Raw genomic sequence first — 26,499 nt, 5'->3', positions numbered from 1 at the left:
TCCTTTTAATCTCTTTTTAAATGGAATTATTTGCACCAACGGTGATTTTTAAGAATCTTCATGATTCTGTTTTCTACTATACTACTATTTTTTAAAAGGAGTAGCAAAAAAGAACATTACACTAAAGAACTATGTGTATCTTTAGAATTGTGTGAAAATACTACCATCATTTCCAGTATTCCTGCCCATTTCTTAACACAACATACCATCTTAGTTATTTCTGTGGGTATTCCCTGTACACTGTTTAAAATTCTCTAGAATTAAAGAGAATACATGTAGCTTGATGCAATAATGCTAGCAAGTCTGCCAAAGGAAGGATAGTACTGGGTTAGAGTTATATTATAAAAAATGTTTACTGCCTATTGGGGGTCTCTCTGCTCCAAATCACTTGAGGGGGTACAAAATAAAAATAAAAATAAAAAGGAACGTGAAGTAAATAGAAACACGTAATGTTCAAAGCTGTTATCATGCAGTGGCTTCCTTTCGAGTTCCACTAAAAGACAACATAAAAATACTTATGCCACCCTGTGAATCATAATTATATGTAGAAAAAATGATGACGTGGATTACAAAATTCTACTGAAATGATATCCAGACTTATTGAACAGGTGATATATTTTAAATACATTCATTTTTACTATTAATCTAAAAAAATCTATTTTTTTTAACTAATGACTAAAAACTAATTCACTCACTCAGATTTTCCAGGAAAGGAATAAAATCTCTACTGCACCCCTTCAGTGTCTACAGAAATGGTAAAAATTGATAAAATGGTGACATGCTCAAAATATCATATGACTAAAAAGCCTGAGCACAAGTAACCTTTCCAACACTTTTCAAAGAGGTGGAATGAGAGAGAGAAAAAAAAATAAATAAAAAATTGATCTCAAACTCTTGAAAGATATGCCAAATACACTGAAGTCTCTCTCAGGTCACATTGGTGAATCCAAAATCAAAAGCTGATAGAACTGTGTGAAGCAAAGAGGCTGGCTGTTCCAGAAGAAAGGCTCTGCAGAAGAGAAGGCTCTTTATATTGAGTATGAAATTGTCTTGACAAAACTCACTGAGAAAGTCATCAGTGCCACTGCGTAAAGAAGTGAAGCAAATGTTTATATAAAAGAAGATAGAAAACATTTCATCTGTTTTTCATTAGAAAAAAACATGATGTGTTTTCCCTCCGGATGATAGGATAAAAATACCGCATATTTGTATTCAAACTTGTGCATGTAATTTGTTTCTGACATAGAGTATGTAAACCCATTAAGAGCAAAAGAGAGACTGGAATAGGTAACTACTCTCAAGGAATGAATGGATGCACAGAATACTTAAGGCCTGAACATCAACTCTCCACTTTTGACTGTAACAATATTCCTTTTTTTTCTAGTAACTCTGTGCATCCTCCAGTGCCAGAAATCAGAATTCAAAGAGAGTTGTCTGAGAGACAGGAAAAAAAAAAAAAAAAAAGGAAAAAAAAAAACCTTGTTGGTTCATGAGCCCTTGCCTCTGAAGGAACAGACAAATTACAAGCTGGACAATGGAAGTCTTGCTGACCCAGCCATAGCTGTTCAAAATTGAACGTGTGTCTTTACCAACACAGAAGAAAAATTCCTTTGATTTTGACAAAAATGATTTCACCTAACAGCTATCCTGTACATAACGTGGAAAATACATTCTTCCTCTCAAACCTCAGAAATAACCTCTCGGAATTCAGAGTGAGTACCTACCCATGCTAAAATAATTTAATTCCATACAAATGCACAAAAGCACACAGTAACATCAAAATTCTGCCTGACAACCCAGACTAACAATTAATTAGCTGTAAACTGAATCACTGAAAAGACTGTACGTCACCTATGAAGGTTATTCCTGCTTACAGTCACCTTGCCTCAGGTTTACGTACCTTCAGTTAGTTTTATTAATTAAATAAGCTACAACTTACAAGGTTACTATACCCCGCAAAGCCTCACGGGCTGGTCTAAGCAAGATCACGTGCCAACTGCGTATTGAACCAGTCTGAAACTTAGTGCAACTGTGATGAGCACTCAAGCGAGCCTGAGTTTGAAATAAATCAAGACATTTTTGCCCCTCAGGGTAATTTTCACAATATAATTAAAACAGAAAAGTGAGAAATAAAAACTGCACACACTTCAATAAATAACAACTTACTTGTTTTGAAAATCCAGAAGTTCGTTGTTGATCTTTTCAATATTTAAATCATTCCAAAGTATTTCATTGTATCCATTGATATTATCAATAACTGAATTATAAAGACTGTAAAGTTTCTGAAGCAATGAAAGCTCACGTTTAATTTTGTGCAGTTCAGGATACTCTGTTTCAAATTTTAAAAAGAGAAGTTTATGAATGTTAATTAGGTACAACTGCATCCATGAACATAAAAATCCATGTATTCCTGAAACTGATATGTAATACATGCATAAAATACATGAATAAAATCATCTTTGCAGTCTTCTACTGTCTAATATGACAAATTTTCATACTTACATTATGTAAGGACACCAAATTTTAATACACAGCAATTATTTAGATTGCTGTTTTTTTAATAAAAATTCTTTTACAATGGCAAATGTAATTTTACATGGGAGGTGCTTCACCTATCTCTGTGAAGGAGATAATGTTGAAAAAGTAGTTGAAATGTCAAGAAATGTACTGTGGTCTTATACAAAAACTAAAATACCCCCCATCTTAGTTTGTGGTATTTACTTCAGAAGCGGAGGCTGGGGGGGAAGGGAACAGTTGCTTTTGAATTAGAAATATAACATACGCTATGTGATAAGATTAATTAAAATAGACCTCCTTAACTGAAATATTTTGTTTAGTTTCTCTCTTTGGGACGTCCTAGTTAAATATATCATGATTATTGCTTATGTCTTCAGACAAGAAAATACTGAATTTAGTATGTAGCAATTAAAGTGTTTATCATACTTTCTGCTGTATCTGTAATTCACATGGTGGTCTCCAAAACTTGAAATGTGCCTGATTATGAGTCACAAAGGTATTATAGATCAGTTGCACAACCATTATTATTCATTATATATCTGGTAGAGGGACAACCTGAGTAATTCTTTGACATGTTCCCCAAATTTGGACACAGAGGAAACCAAAGAGGAGATGTGCTTGGCTCTGAACAGAAAAAGCAAGAGAGCTGAGCAGTTGGATCCTTCCTGAGATGCATGGAGCACTGCATTTTTTTACACTTGATGTTTATGTATGTGCAGACTGACAGCCACTGTTTCAATTCATAGGAACACAACCACAAATTTAAAATTAAAATTTACTGCAAGGAATTCTTCTGCAATGAATCCAACACTAAATGCATTAAGCAGGGCCCATCAAAATATATCTATATATAATAGCATAGGACCAGGTGTCCTTATTCCCTAAGAAAATACCTGTGATAGGAAGACCGAATAATTCTTCCCCACCAGAAAGAGAGATATACTTCCTCCACAGTTCATCAAATTTAGCTTGAAAAATCTGTAATCTGTCACTTGCTTCATGGGGAGGAACATTCTCCACACTGGGGCCCCTGAAAAGACCAAAATAAAATAAAATAAAATAAAATAGTCAGTGCAAGTAACAACCATACAGGTTTCACAAAGAAGCACAACAGCATAATACAGGCCTGACTTACTGAGCAGTATTTAACATTTTATTTTATTTTTTTTCCAAGAAATCTTCATAGATTTCTAGCATAGATGCTAGAAAGAGAAAATACATGTCCCAACACTACATATTGAGTATCCCCTGACAGAAAGCCCAACAGATTTTTTAATAATACAATTCATCTGTGTTACCAATACATACGACAAACAGAAAAACTACAAATGTTTTGTTTCGTTATTTTCCATTTCTTTTTGTTTCTTCTGCAGAACGTATTCATACTCTTAAAAAGGGAAAGACAGTAGGCATATATTTCAGGAGTAAAAACTGTGGTAGCTGTTACTAGATTAATTACTAGAACCATAACTAAACAATCAGAAAAATAATAGAATAATTGTGATTTTGCCCTAATGAATCCATCTCATCTGGAAGACTGAGTGTAATCTCCAGCACTCGTGTCTGGGACCACTTCTTGCTGCATCTTAACAATATTTGGGGATCTGCAAGGATATCATCTTCTGCTTTAGATGATGGAGCTCTAGGTCAGAAGGGAGAGCCAAGCAGCAAAGCCTCAGCTTAAAAACAGATCCCACATAGAGGTGTCAGCCCTTATTGAGGCCTCCTGGCAGAGCTATCTCGGTGTGTTCTGTTCTAGACCACCAAAGGAAGAGTGGAGCCCTCAGATGTATTAGCTTCAAGCTGTCCCTAAGCTCAGGCAAATGGACCTCCAGAAAGGGGTCTAAGGTCTCTAAGGTCCTTACAATAGGTAGCAGCCACAGGGGGGTTCCACGAAGTCCTCCAGACAACTCAGAGAGCAGAAATGCAGTCAGTACTACGCATGCATCTACACAGAGCAACTTAATGCTCTACCAGGTTCCTTTTAGGGGCACATTCACCTTATGTCTATAGCTTCAATTTCAGGTGTGCACACAAATGCACTGCCAGAGTGGCTTCAGGCAGTGCACATCCAGGATCAGCAGCTGACAACTTTCTTGCCAGAAGACACATACTGTGCATATATTGTCCTATAACCAAAACAGATCAAAGCAAAACAAATTCTGGCCTTCCCTTCTTTGTGCCACACCACTCGCTAACATGGAAGTGTCTAATGAAGCACGCATACTCCACAATTTAAATTAAAAAAGCCAAAGTACATGTAAACATACTTGTAAAGAGAACTCAATGAACTTAGAAACATCCAGAACTGGAATCTCCACTCACTTCCAAGGTACCACCTAACTATCTGCTTACGTACTTTGTTGAGTTTAGAACTTTCAATTTGGATCTGGACTGAGGATTTGTTTTGTTTTTCCCCAACCTACTAATACTTCTGGAATTTCACCAGCTCCAGCACTGAAATTGTATTCAATCTGTAACCATAAGAGTATCTGCCCAACTTACACTATTCTGAAATTAGGCTTTTTTTTTTTTTTTAAAATCATCTTTCATACATACACTGAGGCTGTTTCATGTTTATTTACTGAAGCTCTTTAGATGCACCATTTTCGAACAGTCACTAATGAAGCATAATTGTACTGCATCACAGTTCACCTACTTTTCATCATAGTCTTTGTAAAATTCTGCAGTATCAATCTGGAATTTCTGAACACCATTCAGTAAATCTGTTTTCATGCCTGGCTGTACTTTCAGCAGCAACTCCTCAACCTGTAATGCCTAAATGTAGACAAAGATGAAAAACAGGAATAAAGAAATGGAAAAAAGCAGAGCATTTTAAGTAAGAAAACAGTTTTATTATGCTTTTTCAACATTAAAAAGGCTGAAAATAACTTTGCTATAGATGTGTTTTGAGAAACAACACAGCTGTGATACCTGTGTGTTGAGGTTCTTCCAAGCATAAGCCAATCCATCAACTCTTTCTGTGTTTCCATCTTGAAAGAGCAGATTGTATTTATGAAGCACAGAGTAAGACTCTTCTATAGGTCCAACTGTCATGTCAATTCTAATCTCATTCTCTCTAATTTCTTTTAGTGCTTCCATTGCTCCCCGTACATCATCAAGGTCCTGGATAGGCCTGCTTAATCTCTTGCTAAGATTTTCAATGAAGGAATAGATTTCATCCATGTCTGTGGCAGACTTCTTATTCAAAGCTAATCCAAATGTTCTTTGTCTTGAGCGGCATTCTTGAATTAAGGATATTTTCAATGACTCCGTTGCAATATCCACTGATTCCAGTACATGGTGATTTGGCAGTTCTCTGATTTGCATTTCTAATTGCTAGGAAAAACACAAGTGATCAATGTTTAATTTCACTACAATTTATCTGAACAGTTCATTTTTATTAAAGACATAATACTTACAGAGAAGTCTCTGATTTGGCTTTGGAATTCAGCCATTGTTGGTTTAGTCTCTATAAATTCCTTCACTTTTTCCTCTGGATCCTATATAAAAGTTTATTTTAATTATTACTTAGCACTGGTATTACGATAGCCTATGTGGCTGTCTAATGTACTGTGCAAACACAAATAATCCCTCTCTAATAGAGCTGAAGATGTAAGTATTAAGATCAGATTGCTTCACTTGATCTGCTTTTCCTGATTCCTTCTCTCTTTACAGTATTCATTATTAAAACATTTGAAATCTATCTATAATTCAAAAACTGACACCAATCAGGCTATCCCTTATCCATACAAATATTACTATGAAATTTACAGCTTCTAAAACATTGCTGGAAATATTTATTTCCCAGCTTCCCTTCCATCTGCCAACCAGCAAAAGCAGCTCACAACTTCTAACAGCTATTTAAATGGTAGTGATTGTACTCAGCCACCTTCACCCTTCCTGAAAGAGTATATTTAACTACAGTTTCTAGCTATAAACACAGGAGGAAGGGGTATTCAAGGTCAGCGACCACACTTGGGCAGGGAATGATGGGTATAAGGGAAGAAGGGGCATTTAGCTTGTCGAAGGTTGTTCAAAGGGAATAGACCACTGAATGTGACATCCAGCCTTTTAGTAAGGTATGCTAGTCTCTGCGGAAGAGAGAGCTTCAGTATCACCAGCATAGGGTCTAAATAAATGTGCTATATTATTACACACAAATGATCTTTATCCAGCTCAGTGACAGTCTGCACCATGAGGTCTCTGAGAATCTGATATGGTTTCTCCATTCTACTTAGCAGTTTCAAGTGATATCTCCCAGTGGTCTAACAGAAATGATATAGAATGGGGGAAACAGTGCTAAAGCTCCTAAAGACCTTTAAGTTTAAAGAGTAAATTAACTATTTTAGAAGATTTTAGCAAAAAGAAGCGTTATCGTGCTACTGCATCATCTAATCTGATTGTCCCTTGTCTGTGGGAAAGAACATACCATCAATGTGTGGTTAGCTCGGTCAGTATCTCCAAAAACTGAGGTAAATAAGCATTAATATTTGGAAGCCCAGAACCCGAAAGAGGTGCAAATGGCCTGTCTCAGCCTGAACTCTAACTGCAAAGGAGTCAGCTGTGGGCATGTGGTGGTCACTAATATAGACTATGAGTTGGTTTAGGAAGGAGAAGTTAAAAATAGTAAGCAGTTACAAACAGAAAATTAATCTTGGTTACTTGTTTCTCTGCCTGACTACAGCACCTTTGATAGGTAAGACCAGCAGTTGTTCTTCCCCGCAAGGTTGCATTTCACTAGTCAGAATTCATACGAGGTGATAAATCTCATGAAATGATATTCATGAAATATCTCCTGCCAGAACGCTGCTTGGAGCTTTACAATTTATGTCATAGGACTCACTCCCTAATGAAGACAACTCTATCAGCTTTCCATTCTGCTTGGGAATCCGTATTACTGGAAATATTTCCTAGACTGAGTTTATCATTTTTTGTGAAGAAATAGAAAAAATGCTTTCAGCAGTGCTTGCTGAAGGAGAGCTAGTCGGTTAAATATTCAGAAGATTTGAAGTCTGCAATTTCTCAGAGATTCTGCTAAATAATTCTTTTTTATTACCTTTACAGACAAGATGCTGTGAGAAAGATGTATAAGCATACGAAAGTATAAGTTTGCTTATGCTCCCAACATTCTTTTTGTTTTTCTGCCTTCTTGTTAGGTAGTTTGAATGGTAAAGAATGACATACATGCACATACATATTCTACTATGAAACCAAGCATCCAGTCTCCTAATGCAACCCTAAACATTTTATGTAGAACATTTCCCAATACAGCTAAATATTTCATTAAATATGTATTTAACCTTGTTCCAGATGACTGAAAATTCAGAAAAGCTGTTCAGAAGATCTGCCACTTTAGTTTTAAGAGAGAAGATAACTGTATTTAGTTGGATCACCACTTTGTTTACATCCTTATGCTCGATGATCTGCTTGTCTAAAGGCTTCAGTGCCACCATCCTGGCGAGTTTGTTCTCATCACCTAGCTCTATGGCAACAGCCTGTTCAACCTGGCATAAATTAAACAAGAATAAATGTATGTTCAGTAGTTTTATTTATTTTACATTATTGAATGCCCAATAAGGCGTACACAATAAGTATTTCTATGACCAGACAGAAAGTGCAAAGAAAGACACATGGAGACTCCCTGTTCTTAGAGTATATTTTTACAGAACTTTAGCTCTAGAATTGAAGATAATTTAAAAAAAAATATTTGTAATGTGGAGTAATTAATATTATCATCTCTGATTGACTTCTGTCAAATGTGTCACACACTAGTACAATTGTGCTATTTTCTGCTCGTACAGGAGCTCCTGCTCAGGTCTTCCTGCCTCTTGTAGCACTGAATTACAATCGATCCCCATTTCTTGGCCAAAAAAAAAAAAAGTGCTGAAGGCAGTTCAGAGTTGGCTGCTTAGAAGTAAGCCAAAAATTCTGCTTGGGAAAACGCATATCAGCTAATGCTGTCCTAATTGCTCATTTTTGTTTCCAGGACATGAATGGTTCTTTTCATTCAAATATGCTGATCTGTTTTTCATGTTGGATTGACAAAATAGGAAGATATATTTAAAAGGACACTTTTCAGCACAGGTCTGTATTTCATTTTTAGAGGATGGACTTAAGGCCATCTGATTAGCATTATTGTGCATTTCTGTACAGCAGCAAATTTGAGTACATCAGCAAATTTGAGTTTCTATCTATACCCCAGACTTTCCCAAAGTTTTAGTGCTCATTTTAATGCCAGTTAAAATATGCATATTGTATTTATTTTAGTTTCAAATTCAGTTTTTGCTTGGGAAAACTAACAGTAATTTAAACTCAGAAGTACACATGGATAACATTAGTTTTCACACATCATTGTCACACTTGAACAGTATTTTTAAAAGATTTCTAGTAAAGCTACTTTTGATTTTAATACTAAAAAACACCAAACATAAATATTATAAATGATTACTCTTTTGTTCAATAACTTGATGTAGACATTAAAATCTAGGTTCACACTGAAAAGGAAGATCTACATTACAAATCAAGGTATTGCTACAGAACATATGAAATTAAGAAATGTTAACCAAAATATTGAAATTTTAAAATAATCAAAATAAAACACTCACCTGCTGTTTATGATGTAAGTAAGCAAATTTCCATAGGGGGATATCTTTGGCTATTGATAATATTATATTTACTGCTTTGTTTACAGCACTCTGAAAACAGTAAAACATTTACCTTGAGCACAGAGAGATTATGACAAGAGGGAAGAAAGAAAGAAAGAAAGAAAGAAAGAAAAAGAAAGAAAGAAAGAAAGAAAGAAAGAAAGAAAGAAAGAAAGAAAGAAAGAAAGAAAGAAAGAAAGAAAGAAAGAAAGAAAGAAAGAAAGAAAGAAAAGATCCTCCAAAAAATACCAAAATGGAAAAGTTATACTTTTCCTTATATATTTATCAGAACTATATATTTATCAGCTACTAGACAAACCAACCAGAGGAGAAGCGTTACTGGACTGGTGCCTATCAGCGCAGATGAACTCACTACAGAGGTTAAGATTGGAGGCAGTCTGGGCTGCAGTGACCATGTCCTGGTTGAGTTCGTGACCTGGGGAACTACGGAGCAGTGAGCCTCACCTCTGTGCTTAGAAAGATCATGGAACAGATTCTCCTGGAAGCAATGTTAAGGCACATGCAAGACAAAGAGGTGATCCGAGACAGCCAGCATGGCTTCATCAAGGGCAAATTGTGCCTGGCCAACCTGGTGGCTTTCTATGGTGCAGTGACTGCATCAATCGACCAGGAAAGATGGACCAATGTCATACCTGGACTTCTGTAAGGCCTTTGACATGATCCCCATACAACATCTTTATCTCTAAATCAGAAAGAGATGGATTTGAAGGGGGGACTATTCAGTGGATAAGGAAATAGCTGGATGGCCGCATCCAGAGCTTGGTGGTTGATGGCTTGATGTCCAGGTGGAGGCTGGTGATGAGTGGTGCTCCTCACAGGTCTGTACTGGGACCAGTGCTATTTAAATATCTTTATCAATGACATCAAATCAGGTTGTATCAATGGTATTCATTTTTGGTTTTGTATTTGCTTTGAAATATTTGCCTCTAAGTAAAGGGTTGTGAACAGGAGTTACTGAGCTTTTAGGAAAAAAGTTAATTCTACTGGCCTGTGTAACAAACATAATCAGTGACTTTGTTCTTAGCAACCAGTGATGTCACATGAACTCGAGTGACTTTTCATCTTTTCCTCCCCTCTTTTTATTGGTAATACCAGATTAAACTTGCACATTTTGTTTTAAAATACATTTATAAATGTTTTTACCAAAAATGACTAAGATGTGCAATTATTCTGTTACCTGAATATCTTCAAGACTTGGTCTCAAAACAACATTAGGAATAGATAGTTGAAATTCAGTTTTGAACAAAGGAACCCTCTGTGGCTCTACAGACTTGGTCGTCTGATACCTGGAGTCAACAACACGCAACCGATGTCTCAAGGACTCTAAGGAAATCTTCGTGCCTAAAGAAACACAAATACTTAAGCGAGGTTATATTTTTTGCCACAATAAGCTTGGGGGAAAAAAAAAAAAAAAAAAAAAGAAAAAAAGTAATATTAAATAGCTAAAGATATATGAAAACAAAAGACTCACATCTGACTAAAGAGTCAGTATTCTTCTGACAAAGCTGTCCCATGAGATTATAGTAACAACAAGATAGGCATTCTTGGCAGCGTGTTTTCTGTTTCGTGTCAAGATGCGTACAGGTATATGAATCCTGAAGAATTAAAGGGATTTTTTTAGGAAAATAACCATATTGCCCAATATATAAATGTAATATCAAGTATCTGAGTATGTTAGAATAGGTTGCTTTTTATACCGGAGTTTACTTTTTGTACTGGTCTTACCTCCAGAGTCTTTCGTTCATCTGCTTTCAGCCTGTGCTTAAGATTATCTAACAATTCATATGCACAGCATTCCACTTGCTGACTCTGCCTAAAAAAACAAAACAAAACAAAACAAAAAACCACAACCTTACAGTCACACACAGGGAATCAAACATAATGAATACTCTTGGCATATTTCCAGGTGCACACACCCAGTTCCACTGCATTCTGAAGAGCCACATATGCAGGAAAATGCCCTTATACTTTTCAGCTTGTTCCTACTGCTTGGTCATGCAGAGAATTGAGATACGCGGATTATACAGAAAACCATTTGTCAGACTCTATTACATCTGATTCAATTGGACTTCAAAATCATTAAAGAAAAATAAGAAAAATATTTTCCTGTTATACTTAAAAAAAAAAAAAAAGAGAGAGAGAGAGAGAGAACAAAAAAGCAGGCATAACAAGATGATTCAATAAAATAATGTTAGTTATGTTTTTGATAACTTTTCTGATTCTAAAATCAGAGTTAGCAAAAATAAAACCAAAACAAATACAAGGTGAGTGTATTTATTCTCATGTTTTTGGAGAAGAACGGAACTAACTTGCTGTATCCTGGAAAATGATCGTAAGCTAAAAAAATTGCAGCCCTGTGAGAATGGGGAAGTCTTACATTAGCTAGCAAGCATTAAGAATCAAGCAATTAGCACAGGGATGACACTTCAACTCTTAACTATCTCAGTTTTTCTTGCTATTGAAAGAAAAGATATTAAGAACTAAAACATGAAATGCTAAACACTATAGATGCAATTTTACATCTGCTGTATTCAAGTTACCTGGAAATTTCTCCCCTGCATCCTAGGACTATCATTTTGCTTCAGACTAGTAAGTCAGTAACAGTAAGAATAAATTTTTAAAAATATATTCTCTATGAATAAAAAAGTAATATATAAATAATCCCTCCCAAATCAGGTCTTCAAATCTATGCAGTAAACCTACTGAGACAGTTTGTGAGCAGTAGAGATTGCAAGATTTTCTGTCTGTTCCAGAAATGCAAGCACATCCATAGGTTCATCTTCTGGCAAAATTATCAGAGCAGTGTTTGACATGTCCTCCAGAACTCTTTCAATTCTGCATTCCAGGGTATCAGCAGCTTCTTTGACTATAAAGTCCAATTCCCTCATGGTACTATAAACATGCTCAATAACTAAGAAAAGAAAATAAAGTGAAAATAAATCATACAAAATACAGACCTTTTAAATCTCCTCTCCCGCCCCCCAAAGTACTACATTAAAATGAGGATTTAATAACAATAAAATATAGAATTAAGGCCTGAAATAGAATTAAGGCCTGAAACCAAAACATGATGGGCTTGCTGTACTTTGGAGTCTTTAGATGAAACCATTTTAAAATAAATAGCAGAATAACTTTCAAAATACCTCTTCTTCTGTGTATTAAGGAACATTGTAATAAAAATGGTTAACGAAACACAGTGAAAAAAAGAAAGGATACAATGGTCCAAAAATATTTTGTTTCTCCTACACAGGTAGAAGGTGAAAGCCTATTGCAATCAACTTACAAATTCAGGCTCCCATGCTTCTACATATTAGGTGGAACTAGGCACTCAAGATGTTAACCAAATGTGAGTTCAGCACAACTGTGGCAGGTCAGAGTTATTTTGTAAGTGTCCAACATACATTCCGGACATGTTGGACTTTGCATATCCACAAAAAGATACGATACATATACTCTAAAAGAAAGCATTCCTTTCTCAGGGAGATTGCACTCCAGATGCAGCTGCAGGAAAGAGCCCAGATATTCCTGCTGTGTAAACATTACCTTGTCATAAAAAGCCAGTTTCCACCAGAGCAAATGCTAACCCAAGACCCAGTAAAACTTGAATTATAGCTATTCAGATACTAACATAGCAGATGCTATCTTAACGTAGTGTACAGAGTAAATAATATTGCAGTGATCTTCTGTATGATGTGTTACTAAACTACATAAATCAAGAAGAAAAAAAAAAAAGACAAAGATATAACACAAACAAAAGAATACCTTGCCATTGTTTTTTTATGTTCTGGTCAGACAAAGACCAAGGCTAGTAAAGGGCAAGTAAAGGGCTATAAGGTGGCCAGCCCTGCCTTAGACACTGGTCAGAGCCCTGTGTACCAAGGCCACATGGCACAGTCACAAATGAACAGCTGCACAAACCCATGCGTGCAACTGTCCCTGTTTACTTTTGCTGCTTTTCGTTTTGAAGAAAAAAAGTGAAAACCTAACAACAGTCTGCCTCTGTTGTCTGACTCAACTGAGAACTGATTTACAAGCATGAGCTACTGTTTTCTCACAGAATGGCAACACAGAAGTCTTGCCAAGGGTTTTATGTATGTCCATTTCAATGACATGATTATAGCAGTTGATTTTATGCTGTATTTGATAGGAATAAGGTTGTTTCTTACTGGCTGTGTAGAAAAAAAATGCATAATTGAGGATTTTAAAAGTTTTCTTAGAAAAAAATAGAATTTGGACAGAAATCTCCAAATACTGCATATCTCTTAGTATTTTCAACCTTGAATTTAGTCATGTCTCTTTTAGGATGTTCAGCATAAGTTACAGCACCACATTTGCTCTCGTCTCACATTCTAGCACTAGCCAGGTTACAATTACTTACAGAGAAAAAAGAAAAAGAAAAAACACACATACACACACACACACAAAAACAAAAAAAAAAGAGTGTAGGTGTGAGAAGAGCTCTTAATTTGTTCATTATGTGGGCTCTTACTTGGAAACAGATCAGAGGGATACTGATAGGGGAAAAAGAAGGAAAAATGCATGATAACTTCAACAGTGTGATGTGACAGCTTAAGCTCAATAAATGAAAAGGCCTGTAATTAAAAAACAGAACCGTAACACAAGACCTAATATGATGCAACATTATTCATTAAAATTTGCAAGAAAACTAAAAAGTCAAGGCTATACAGGCTCTCCCATCAACACAGCAGTATGGATAGCAGTCAACCATGACAAACCATTTACTCAGTTACACAGATGTAAATCAACCAACTTAGTGACTTCACTGTACTCACAGCAACTGCATTTGTAATACCTCAATTGAGAGACTTATATTTGATAAAAGAACGAGGCAGGGGGTGGCTGGGGAGGCAAAACCAATCCTTTTACATGAAAAATCACTGTCGATGAGTGAGCAGACAGAAAGTCTCATTCTTAAGAATAAGAGAAAACCTCAAAAAACTGTAATTCTTCAGTGATTTTGCTTCCACTTCAGTATGGGCTGCCACCAAAGGGATAATGAAGCATTATAATTTTCCCAAGCCGGAATTTCCTACTCCCTTATGTCAGCAGTACCATCTGGTGACCGTTTCAGTAACTATGTCAACAGCTCTTACAACACTCAGTATATCTACATAGAAGATATTTTCTGTGTACGTCATCTCTGTCACTTCTAACATTTAAAGGTAAGATGAAAATAATGTATGCAGAGCTACTTTGTTGCTGGGGAGCCTATTAATATCTCTACATTTCTAAACACATTTCTAAGAAACACACAGGAGAAAAGAAGGTTCATGCTATCGAGGTGTGCAGACAAATGCCTACCCCAACCTGTGGCTACATTAATTAGACAGAAAGATAACAAACTGCATGACATAACAGAAAGAAATGACAGCACAGCATGTACGCAGTTGGTCAACCCTAACGGTAACTACATTAACAAGATGCCAAAATGGCAGAAAGCAGAATCGAATAACATTTGTATACAACAAAATGGGGGTAATCGTTTAACAAAATTGCTAGGTATGAATTACTAAGGCAAGTATAACATAAATACCAAAACAGGTACCAAAATCAGGACCCATTAACAAATAGTTAATTAGTAAAGGTGGGTTGTTTATTTTGCAGGACATAAAAGGGGTAAAGGAGTATGACCAGTGTGGGGAAAAAAAAAGATACATCTGGCAAAACAAATGACCTAACAAAGGCTGTTCAAAGATAGGTGTTGAGCAGCCCTCATGATTACCACAGTTTAGAGCAGGATATAAACACACTGTTTCCACTTCACTCATGTCTGACTTAGTCCATCGGGAGGAACCTGGAATTTTTTTCCTTGTATAGATGGAATGCTGTTTTTAAAACTGATAAGGAAATAGCAGACAAGTACTACCAAACAACACCATTAACAATTCACCACTTCTTCTTTGACTACATACACTTATTGATGTTTGAAGAAGTCCATGACAGCTCCATTATGCCTGGTGCAAGGGCATCTTCAACTTGTCCTATGAATGGCTTCATCAGTGGTTTCAGCACAGGAGGAATTCCATTCAGACACTCTTTGTAATTGATCAATAGATTCTGAAGTCTGCAAGACATGATCATGTTTAGAGTGTGCTTATTTCAGATATTTGAAACATACACAAGTTTGGTCACATTTTCTTTTAATAATGATTGCAAGTTCTGACCCTGTGTTAAAAAAATAAGAACTCTTCCCACAGCTCTTCCTAGCTCAGAATAGGTCTCTTTCTTCCCGGTAACACTAGAACCATGCTGGAGAAATAAGTACTTCCAGAAAGGTAACTGTTACCAATTTAGAGCAACTTTCTTCCAAGGAAAATGAATTACAGTCAAAACCCAGGAAACTTAAAACACAGCATTTTTGTTCCCTTCTTCCTGTCTCATGAGAGAAGGTATGAAATAAGACTGTTTATAAGAAAAGCTAGATTCAAAACACTTGGGACACCAAATCCATAAGATGCCAAATTCTGATCCAAGACTTACCAATACAGTTACATGAAAACAGAGCTAGGTAACAGAGCTCCACAAACAAGAATTAGAAGCCAGAACTTATTTTTCACAGAATCACAGAATCACAGAATTTCTAGGTTGGAAGAGACCTCAAGATCATCGAGTCCAACCTCTAAGCTAACACTAACAGTCCCCACTAAACCATATCCCTAAGCTCTACATCTAAACGTCTTTTGAAGACTTCCAGGGATGGTGACTCCACCACCTCCCTGGGCAGCCCGTTCCAGTGCCTAACAACCCTTTCAGTAAAGAAATTCTTCCTAACATCCAACCTAAAACTCCCCTGGCGTAACTTTAGCCCATTCCCCCTCGTCCTGTCACCAGGCACATGGGAGAACAGGCCAACCCCCACCTCGCTACAGCCTCCTTTAATGTACTTATACAGAGCAATAAGGTCACCCCTGAGCCTCCTCTTCTCTAGGCTGAACAAGCCCAGCTCCTTCAGCCGCTCCTCATAGGACTTGCTCTCCAGGCCCCTCACCAGCTTCGTCGCCCTTCTCTGGACCCGCTCAAGCACCTCGATGTCCTTCTTGTAGCGAGGGGCCCAAAACTGAACACAGTACTCGAGGTGCGGCCTCACCAGAGCCGAGTACAGGGGGACGATCACTTCCCTAGCCCTGCTGGTCACAGTGTTTCTGATACAAGCCAGGATGCCGTTGGCCTTCTTGGCCACCTGAGCACACTGCTGGCTCATATTCAGCCGACTGTCCACCATCACTCCCAGGTCCTTCTCTGCCTGGCAGCTCTCCAACCATTCCTCTCCCAGCCTGTAGTTCTGCTTGGGGTTATTGCGCCCCATTTTTTGTAACAGAAAAAAACACTTCTGATGCTAACTGCAATATTTTGAAATGCAATCCCTATGTGAGAGTACAGAGATGCCTCAGCAGTACCTAGAAACTCCACTTATGGAACAGTTGTTGTAGTAACAAAAGAAAAGCATGGAGGCATTGTCTAGTAATGAGACATTTGTGGAGATAGAAACAACTGCATGTTAACAATATTACTATGGAATGGCAGGGGAAAACAATTACATTCCAATTAAACTCCATCAAAGAGAAAAATTACAACAAATCAAAAGCACATACAACAGAAACTCAAAGCTAGGGATTCCCATTTGCAGATGAGAATCAAATCCATAAAGTGTTCACTCACTCCATGTGATGTCTTTTAATCTGTTCCTCATCTGCGCACAAGCCAAGGACAACATCTGGAACTTCAAAATCCATTTTTCTCAGGTACTTTGTTTCATAAAGTACTTCCAGGACCACTGGATCCAAGTTTACAAGTAATTCCTTCATGAAGTGTACAGGGAGGGGGGAAAGAAAACAAGGCAGTAGTTTATTGGTTATGTGCATTGTGATACATCTGGAAGATATGACACAAGATGTAGAGGACAAGCCAAGATTTTTAAAATATATACCCATGTTTCGATTTCTACACAGATCTTCAGGCTCCTGTACAAATATCTGGATTTTCCAGAGTATTGATCAAACGTTAGCTTACACTGATTTCAATTACCTGTGACTTCCTCACTGTGCCGTATCCACTTGACTACTGTGACTTATCAAGTCTAATTCTAGTCCTGTACCTGTCTCTGTGCAAGCTAATTTGCATGAGATGCCATTTTCTCCAACTATAGACCAGGGAGAAATGTTGTAAAGGTTAGTCTCTGTACATTTCTTAGGGCATAAAATGCTAAATAAACCTGACAATTAGGTTCTAGTTGTCCTTTATGGAATCATTAATTCAAAGAAAATGCCCATTTTAACTGTAATTTCTCTGCTCCAGAGCAGAGAAAGTCATCTGTAAAGTAAGAATGGTAAGGCATTCTGTCTCAGCAAGCAGTTTTGAAAGCAAATTAATTACTGCAATATAGTCAATACAGATGTCAACCACTAGAGAAAAGACCGTGACCTAATTAAAAATTCCTTCCTTGACTAAAATTTCGGTTAACACAGAAAGTAATGCATGAAACAATATGTAAAAAGACATAGAGAAGTCTATAACAGATACACATTTGCTGGGCACTGCCTTGTATATGTCCTGAATGAGGCAGGAGTCTTACAAAGAAGAGACGTGATCCAGTTTGCATCGTAACATACACAAAAAGGAAAAAGAATACAGTCACATCAGTTACAGCAGTTCATTTTCTAACCTCATGAAGATTTTTGTAATGCTGTGCTTCTCTATAGAGGATGCAATTAAAGCAGCATAGGTAATACTAAACAGTGTAACAGCAATACAGAAGAATAAATTATATTTACCTTGGTTTCTTGGTGCCTGACTAGTAAGGAAGCATACAGAGCATTTCTAGCCTGGTCAGCAAACCTGCACCAGGCTCTGTGATAAATAATCTCAAATTCCAGAAGAACCGCAGCCATTTTATTGTAGCTTTTAACAACCTTTTTCATTTCCAGTGTCTGGAAACATAAATAAATAAATAAGCAAACGCCACTTAATCAGCTTGATGAGCCTAACACAGTAAAAATGTCCTCCATTAGGCTTTTCCTCACCACCATTAGGCAAACAAAACAAATACAGATCTTTAAGCTACGCTACTTAAGAGATGATGTAAGACACGAAATATCAAAATCTATTTAAGAATTCAATTATTTTAAAGTATTTAACTGCTCTAAACAACTTTGCTTTCCTGATTTTTGCCTATAAAATAAAGTCTACTGTATGACCTATGCAAGGACTGATTTGCTGTTGAGGCAGCTATAAAACTAGTATTCTTTCATGAAGTATTTGAAGTTGAATATTGCAGTCATGACAGAGCACAGCAGGCAGAAGGCTGTAAGCACAGCTCCATGGCCAACAGTGCTGTGCTCAGGAGTAATAGGAACCGAGTCCCAAAAGGAACAAAAAAAATCACCCAAGTCATCAGCTACACATCTCAAGGGAAGCAACTGTCTTGAGTCACAGAATAACACTGCAAAAATAAATTCAAATCCTGGAGAAAACACTAAAAACTATCTTGCTGGATGAGCCTGAATAAAATTTGTTAGAAAAGTGAACTTAGGAGTATACAAATAAATCATGTCTGTTAATAACTTGTGTTAGAACTTAGCATAAATCACCCTCTGATAATTTACAACCTTCAAAAGTGTGGTTTTCTTTTTAAAGAATCTCATTGGATGGTCAATTTTTCTGTACAGCTGCTGAGCCCACATAATCTTCCCTGCTACCTAAAACACAGAAGATATGAAGTTATATTTCCATTAACGTAAAAAGTAAAGAAGAAAAGTCCCTTTTCTTTCTCATTTATTTCATTCTTACTGGTGGTATGTTCCGTGGTATAGGTGGGTTTTCTTTTTGCTTCTGGTAGAGGTTTTGAACAAAGTCTAAGTCTCGGCTGTATTGCTGAAGGACAATGGTGTACTTCTCACTAAGATCAATTTGATTATCTCCTATTTGTTCAAGCTTCATCAGAAGTCCCAGCATCTGTTCAGTCTAAAAAGGAGAATGAAATATTTACTGCAGATGTTAATAGTTCAGAAAGTCATTGTTCACAAACTCTGATATTTATTTATTTATAAGTTACATGTTGTAAGTTATTTTCTAAGAAGCACTGAAAAAGCCATCCAGACAAGTCAGGGAACTTAACTGTTGTATTTTGTCCCATATGGAATATACTTACTATACTCTTAAACAAGAAACTGCCATCACCACAGACCATTTTGGAACATTTAATTTTTTTTCTGACTCTCAAATCCTCACTCTTTATTTTTCTGCAAACAGTTGTGGTTGAACATCTACAGTTTTCCTCCTCCTTCATTTACATCTCATTTCATGAGCAGGGTCTGAACTAATGAACAGAACTGAAATTAAGGTAACAGATGGCAGAAACTATTACATTACTCCTGCCTGTCTGACAGAAATAATTTAGAAGTGCAACAGGAAGCATCTTTAAATATGCTTCATCAATAAAATTTAAACACTGAGTATAGCTTTTTTTTACTTTCATGTTAATAAAATTTAATTGCTTTTCTTTAAAATTATCATTCTCCATTTCCCCTCTAGTTCATCCTATAATTTAGATACACACCAAAAAATTATTCGGATTTAGTTTTTATAATAGATGGTTAAAGATATCTTCCCATTATTTTGCTTTTGCTTTTTTGTTTTTCAGGTATCACATAGATGCTGTTCTTTTCCATGTAAAAGAAACAAGCTAATGAGTCCAATAATCTGTACTGTCCTGTGGCAGGGAAACAACTAAGAGTTTAAGAAATGGAAGCTATCAGCTCTGCATCAAACTCACCTGTTCTGACTAGCAATATGTATTCAAATATATAATACAGGCAACCCACGGAAGCCCTTCCAGGCTGAATTCTTACAGTGGACAAGACAATGAACTGAAGTTTCCCCGCTGCATTTTCAACCTCTTTTTCACTTCTGCATTAATATATGATGACAAAGGATCCTTATCTTGGCTTCACCACTTTGATTTTACCAGTAATAGGATACTGGGCTGCAGTATAAGAACTGCTGAACTCTCTCCTCAGACTGCATGTACTTTTTAATTATCTGCAACAATCCTACACCACGGCTTGGAACTTCTGTCAAACGCATGAGTTGTTTCCCTTCACTGGGCTCAAGAAAAGGATGTTGTATGTATGTCCCTACAAGAGCTTTATTTTTTTATTATTTATTTTTTGTTAAAAGAAAAAAAAATAGATACATAACTTTCAAGAGGAAAGATAGGGAAGCGCCAAAGTAGTGAACATTTCTCATGGACTGCAAGTGAATGTACAGGGCACGTGAGAGGAAACAGTGAAAGAGAGAGAGCAAAGTAAGAGAGAAACTGCAAGTCGGTCCAAAGACAGTGAAAGAAAACTGAGACATGGAAATAACACAGTTCAAGACACAGCGAGTGAAGGAGGATTATCCTAGTGTATCAATAGTATGGTGGGAGATGGATAGGGAGCACTAGGATGAGGAAAGAAAATAAACCTTAAAAATAAATAGGGTTATAAAGTTGGTAAGGAAAGATGCAACTGGCACTAAGTAACAATGAACGTTAACTTCCTGTACTTCTGCAAGCTACTTTTAGAATACCTGTATTCTCCATGTCCTCCTGCCTTATCTCAGACAGCCACCGGCACAGTGCAGAACACTGCCAGTAATGAAGGAGTACAGTGGGAATTGTGGGTACTCTGCCCTTCTGAACACCAGAACAGGAGGTTGCATTTGTGAAGTTACTTACAGTTACAGTCTTCTCAAAGCAGGAATCCACAAATTCTTGTATGGACTCATACAACGTTGCAATTTGGTTCTTAAATTCAAGGTAGTCTTTTTCAAACTAGGAAAGTATAAAATAAAAAAGAAAAAAAAAAAACTATTACTTTCATTTCATGCAAAATTATTTCCCTGAAGTTTCTGTGGAATTTGCTTTATCTGCCCAGTTCACGTGTTCAGTACTGAATTAAAGAGGACAGGGACAACACCAGTAATGAAGGCAGTTACATTTTAAGCAAAGCAAACAAAAAATAAGAATTATTAGGCTATTTGATTACAGATTCATCTTTATGAAACAAAGTACTGCAGAGGAACAAGGACAGACAGAGGAAATCTAATAAGCTAATCAGAGGGAACATAGTACACTCACCCAGCTACTCCTAGCACTGCCACAGGAGAGTGCTAAGCTCATTGTTCAGGTATGAAACCCATCCAGAGCTGCAAATTAGACAGGCTCTCTAGAGCACTTTACAGACTAAGGAAGGTTATTATCAGAAGAAAGCCAAAGGTCCTCTGGACTTATATGATTTAAGCACAGCTGCAAGCAATAGTTCAGGAAAGCAGGAGAGTAAGTCAAGCATTTCCATTGTGAGGTTGTCAATCCAGTAAAGCAAGCATGCTACATCCCAAAAAAGCAGCTCAAGTCCAGGATATTTGTCTGAACTTGAGTCTCAAGCACTTTATAAGTGACTTTATTTTTCATCATGTGGTTCAGAGCTGGAGGTGATATCATTCACTTCTCACTCTGAAATGGTCATCTAAGTATCTAAGTGTCGATACTGCCTTCATTATTCCATTAAGTAACACTGAGTAACTCTTGCAAGTAGATAAACTGGACTTGATGCATTGATCTGCCTGAATTAGTTTCAGTCTGAAGTTCAAAATATATGCATCTCAAAGCAAACAAGTTTAGGAAATGCTGCTTGTATCACTACCTATTACATAAAACCTAGTTTATCATTATTCTACAAAAGCATGTGAAATAAAAAGCCAAATACTCCCAAGAAATTTCAAATTGGATTAAAACATAGGAAAGTATTATTACTGCAGGAAAACGCTATATGCATTGTTATAAATTTTAGTCTTCTTTGCATAACTCCAATGAAAAGCATAAGATTAATGAAGTGAGTATCAGACAAGTGCTGAGTGAATGTACCTCCTGTTTTCTGTGATCCAGAACATCATACTTTTTTGATTTGGTGTTTGTAGCAATGCTCTGGTAGTGAGTACTGATCTCTTCAATACCTTCTATTTTTATACGCTGGAGCTCTAAAAGGCTTTCCATAATATTGCTCATATCTGAAATTTTCTCCAAACGTTTACAGAACGTATCAAATTTTCCAAAAATATAGTTTTCACTGATGATGAAAAGCAGAAGTATTATTATACATATCTATTTGTATAAGATTTTTTTTTCTATTTAACCCAGATATATTCCACCAGAACAACTACCAAGTTTCACAATTAAAAATCTATGCTGTAGTAATTACAAAGTAAAAACCATTTTAAGATAATGGATACAACACAGAAAATGCTTAATTCTTACATATGTCAACTAAAATCTTCTCTACATTTCATAGGAGTTATTCCTGAAACTAATATATGTGAAAAGAGAGCAAAATGTGAATAATATGCTAAGACAAGCTCCATGATTTAAGTGCTAATACAGGTAAACTCACTTGTGATTGACAATCTAGCCCAAAGCTGACTAAATTCAGCTGGAGTCTTTTAACTTACATTTTTTAGGATTTCAGACCACACACAAACATACACATTAATTTAGCACATGCATAAATTCCCTGAATTCCCTTGAATATCTGCTAAATAAACAAGCAACTTGCAAAAACCTGTTACTGCTTACTTCTTGAATGATAAAATAAAATAAACTCCACAAGCTCATGATTTGATTATAATAAAGATTACATTTTAATTGAGCATTTAACTTTTCAGGTAGCCCATAGATATGATGACATCTCATTTATAAATCTTAGATATGAATATGATTCAATATTAGAGTGAGTTTTTACCTGAAATCAAATTGCCTGCCACTTGGATTTTCCTTTAAATTCTCCCTAATTTTCTGAAAGGATGTTTGATACTGTTCTTTGAGGGAAATGCATTGTTGTATCCTCTTTAGCAATTCTTGCCTGGACAAAAAAGTGCAAAAGACAGAAAATCATCCTAAGGAGCTTTACAAAAGAGCATTAATAAAAATAGAACATTTCAGTCAGACAGGTAACTGCAAAATAAGAACGTAAAATTATACATTACCTGAAAAACATTCAAAATAAGAGGATTACATTAAAAGTTTCTGTTTTTTGTTATCCGTATTGGATATTACTACTTTTAGGCTTTATTATCATCAAACCAAAATTTCAAAGTGTAACTCAGAGATGACTTAAAACAGGCAAATGCTAGCTACTGAGTGCCTGCAGTTTGGCTATTTCTCCATCTTTTGTAAACTATGTCTAGCTGATGGACTTTTTTGTTGTTGTTTTGTTTTGTTTTGTTTTCCTAAGGAAACAAGACTGGTTTATTTGTTTGTTTTTCCCAGACTACAGAAAGCATAAGGAAATTTCTTGTTACTTTAAATAGATAAAGAAGGAAGTCTGAAGGGACTCTGTTACTAAGGAACTCTGAAGAAGGAACTCTGTTACTAAGGTCACAGGTAATTATACACAGTTATCTTACACCCAGTTATTCATTAACCATGAGGTACTACAACACAGAAGGTGTAGGGGGAGACATGGAAATCAGTCATAAGCCATTTAACCAAGAATGTTCCTCCACTTTGGTTTTGTTTTTCAGCTTCCAAAATATCATCAGGAATTAAAAAGGATGACCAAACTTTATACACTGAAACCTCTAACTGGGACTGAGAGAAAATGCTAGAGTGATAGCAACACCAAATAGATGAGCAAAGGAAAAGAATGTCTCTCTCTCAAAAAAAAAAAAAAAAAAAAAAAAATCTCCTAAAATACATAAAAATTGTATTCTACTGTCATTTATATTGATTCTTTAGGATCTATACTAATCAGTACTTAATTGATCATAGGTGATTTCTGAAAACTTCCCTTTACCTATACCAAAATGCAGAAGGAATCCAAATGTTTTCAGTCTGATTTACTCTTGTATCTTCCAGCCTTTGTACCATCTTTGACTTGGCTGTATCTTAAGTACAGGACGAGGGGGAATGGGCTTAAGTTGCACCAGGGCAGTTTTAGGTTAGATGTTAGGAAGAACTTCTTTACTGAAAGGGTTGTTAGACACTGGAACAGGCTGCCCAGGGAGGTGGTGGAGTCACCATCCCTGGAAGTCTTTAAAAGACATTTAGATGTAGAGCTTAGGGATATGGTTTAGTGGGGACTGTTAGTGTTAGGTCAGAGGTTGGACTCAATGATCTTGAGGTCTCTTCCAACCGAGAAATTCTGTGATTCTGTGATTCTGTGAAGTACACACATCTTGACTACCTATTTATCGATGAAGTTTGTAACACTTTTTCCTTCTCACCTCAGTAACCATAATCTTGATTCATTTATACTCTTTCAAGAGACTGTTCCAATCATTACTTTGCATGATACCTTGAGACATCATCCTCATTTTTATGATTTCATGTGGTTTCCCCCATTTCTTCTGCATGAAAATAATTGACCTGTTCTCATTTGTTTTTCTAGCCTATCCTAGCTACTTCTCATCCTTTAAATACACTATTTTTATCTGTGATGCCAGCATTCACCACCCATTTGTTGAGCTTCATACAAACACGTCTGTTTCCTCTTGTGTTGTACATAGCAATTGCTCTTTGCAATTACCCATAGAGCAGCTAACTCCTTCCTCTCCTCAAAATGTCTCCGTTTCTCCTGAAAATGATGCCTACAAATGAGGTAGATATGGCAGTTTACTGTGGACACTGTTAATCCAGCTAACCAACACTTCATGATAGCTGTTTTTTTCTCTGATTTTACATCTAGTGTTAACAAAAGAAGATGAAATTATTAAAATCCTGTCACCTGTCCAGATCCCAGATTTTGGAAACACCTTCACGTAGATATGTCTTGCACGTGTTAATCATTTGATTAGTGATTTTAAGAAGAAGAGATGTCATGCGCTCTGATGTGTTGTAGTATGGTGACATACAGTAAATCATGCAGACAGCATTCATTAAGCTGGGTATGTGTTCCATCACTGTTACCTACAACAGGAAAAAATGAGGAAGTCAATAATTCAAATTTCCTAAAAGCATAGTGGAAAATGTGACAGCTCTGGGAATATGTTTATCAGTGGACAAATTTTTTTTTGATTGTAACACCTTGTTCTTGTAGACACATCATTATGAATTGGACCATCCAATTTGCTCACAGAGACCTAACACACTATGTCCAACAGAAAAAAGTGGGGAATTGGTTACAAATAAATGAGTAGGCCTTCTTCCAGAGCACATTTTCCAGAGGAAAAGCAGAGGCCACACTCTTTTTGACCATGGCCTCTAGGATGTGAAAATATTATAGTCTGCTTTTCAAAGAAATATGCTGCCTAAGGAAAAAAAAAGGCATATATTAGTACAAGAAAAAAAAAAAAAAAAGAAAGAAAGAAAAAAAAAAAGTTGGGCTGCGAAAGGAAGTACAAGAAGAAGAAAGCTGGCTTCCTTTTGCTCATTTTGCCTACATCAGAAATGAAATGTGGAAAGGGGAGGAAAGGCAGCAATAATCTGTATTTTACTGTGGCTACTGAACTGTAGAGTTCTCTATCCCCCAGAAAGGTTTCGCAGAAATGCAGCAAGTCAGTGCTCATCAGTCAAATGCATCACAAAAGACAGTCACTGACCTAGAAGAGGATAAAAAGGCATGGTATCTAAAAGTTAAGTCCAATATGGCAGAACAGTGCATATTTTCAGAATAAAAGCAGTGGAAAATAGCACAATGGATTCAAATGGAATTCAAGCTTTGAGAATAAAACATAAAAAACTTGTAAGCAGCAGTGTTATGGGTAGGTGTATGTCACAGAGACAATTGAATGTGACATTAGGTTTGAAAGGATCTTGGAAAAACATGAACTATTGCTTATTTTCCCATGCCCTTCATTTATCTCCTGAAATGACAACAACCTCCCCCACAAAAAGTAGTATTATCTCTAGCTTATTCAAAATTTGTAAACTTAATTCATTAATGTTGTAGGAGTTAACTTGTCCACTAATCATTAAGCATAGTATTTAAATACTGAAAGGAGAAATATCTTTCTTTCATCAGAAAACAGCCTTTTCTTTCTTTTCTAAATTCCATGTTAAGTGGTTTTATTCAAAGTACTACTTACAGGGGAAGCTATGGCAAGTGGGCCAAAAAATTTATCCAAAGTATATAAATATCTGACATTGTCTTTAGCTTCATTGGCAGCAATTGTTACATTACCATCCTGAATGGAAATAAGAAGAACAGAGTTAATACTGCTAAAATTTACAGAAAAGCTTCCTGAACTTTTATAGTGCATGCTACTACAGGACTATAATTCCAAAACTTGATGGGAGTACGATAGCATGGTTTTGATAATC

At 36.3% G+C, this 26,499-nt stretch overlaps 1 protein-coding gene across 1 annotated transcript in view; it reads right to left on the bottom strand.

Annotated features, from left to right (window-relative positions):
• LOC101801689 (dynein axonemal heavy chain 5) overlaps positions 1-26,499 on the bottom strand; it is a 148,261-nt gene that overhangs the window by 107,176 nt on the left and 14,586 nt on the right. Inside the window, 21 exon segments of the mRNA XM_072034862.1 lie at positions 2,167-2,329; positions 3,411-3,547; positions 5,177-5,295; positions 5,452-5,856; positions 5,940-6,020; positions 7,821-8,024; positions 9,126-9,215; positions 10,363-10,526; positions 10,657-10,780; positions 10,911-10,998; positions 11,889-12,096; positions 15,119-15,270; positions 16,866-17,005; positions 17,978-18,133; positions 18,812-18,901; positions 18,993-19,166; positions 20,923-21,018; positions 22,111-22,312; positions 22,982-23,101; positions 24,965-25,146; positions 26,265-26,363. Of these exon segments, the coding sequence (XP_071890963.1) occupies positions 2,167-2,329; positions 3,411-3,547; positions 5,177-5,295; positions 5,452-5,856; positions 5,940-6,020; positions 7,821-8,024; positions 9,126-9,215; positions 10,363-10,526; positions 10,657-10,780; positions 10,911-10,998; positions 11,889-12,096; positions 15,119-15,270; positions 16,866-17,005; positions 17,978-18,133; positions 18,812-18,901; positions 18,993-19,166; positions 20,923-21,018; positions 22,111-22,312; positions 22,982-23,101; positions 24,965-25,146; positions 26,265-26,363 (3,194 nt within the window).

This window comes from Anas platyrhynchos, chromosome 2, assembly GCF_047663525.1.
Source record: "Anas platyrhynchos isolate ZD024472 breed Pekin duck chromosome 2, IASCAAS_PekinDuck_T2T, whole genome shotgun sequence".
NCBI lineage: Eukaryota > Metazoa > Chordata > Aves > Anseriformes > Anatidae > Anas > Anas platyrhynchos.
Note: the sequence above shows the minus strand (reverse complement) of the source record. Positions and strands in the feature narration are given on the sequence as shown.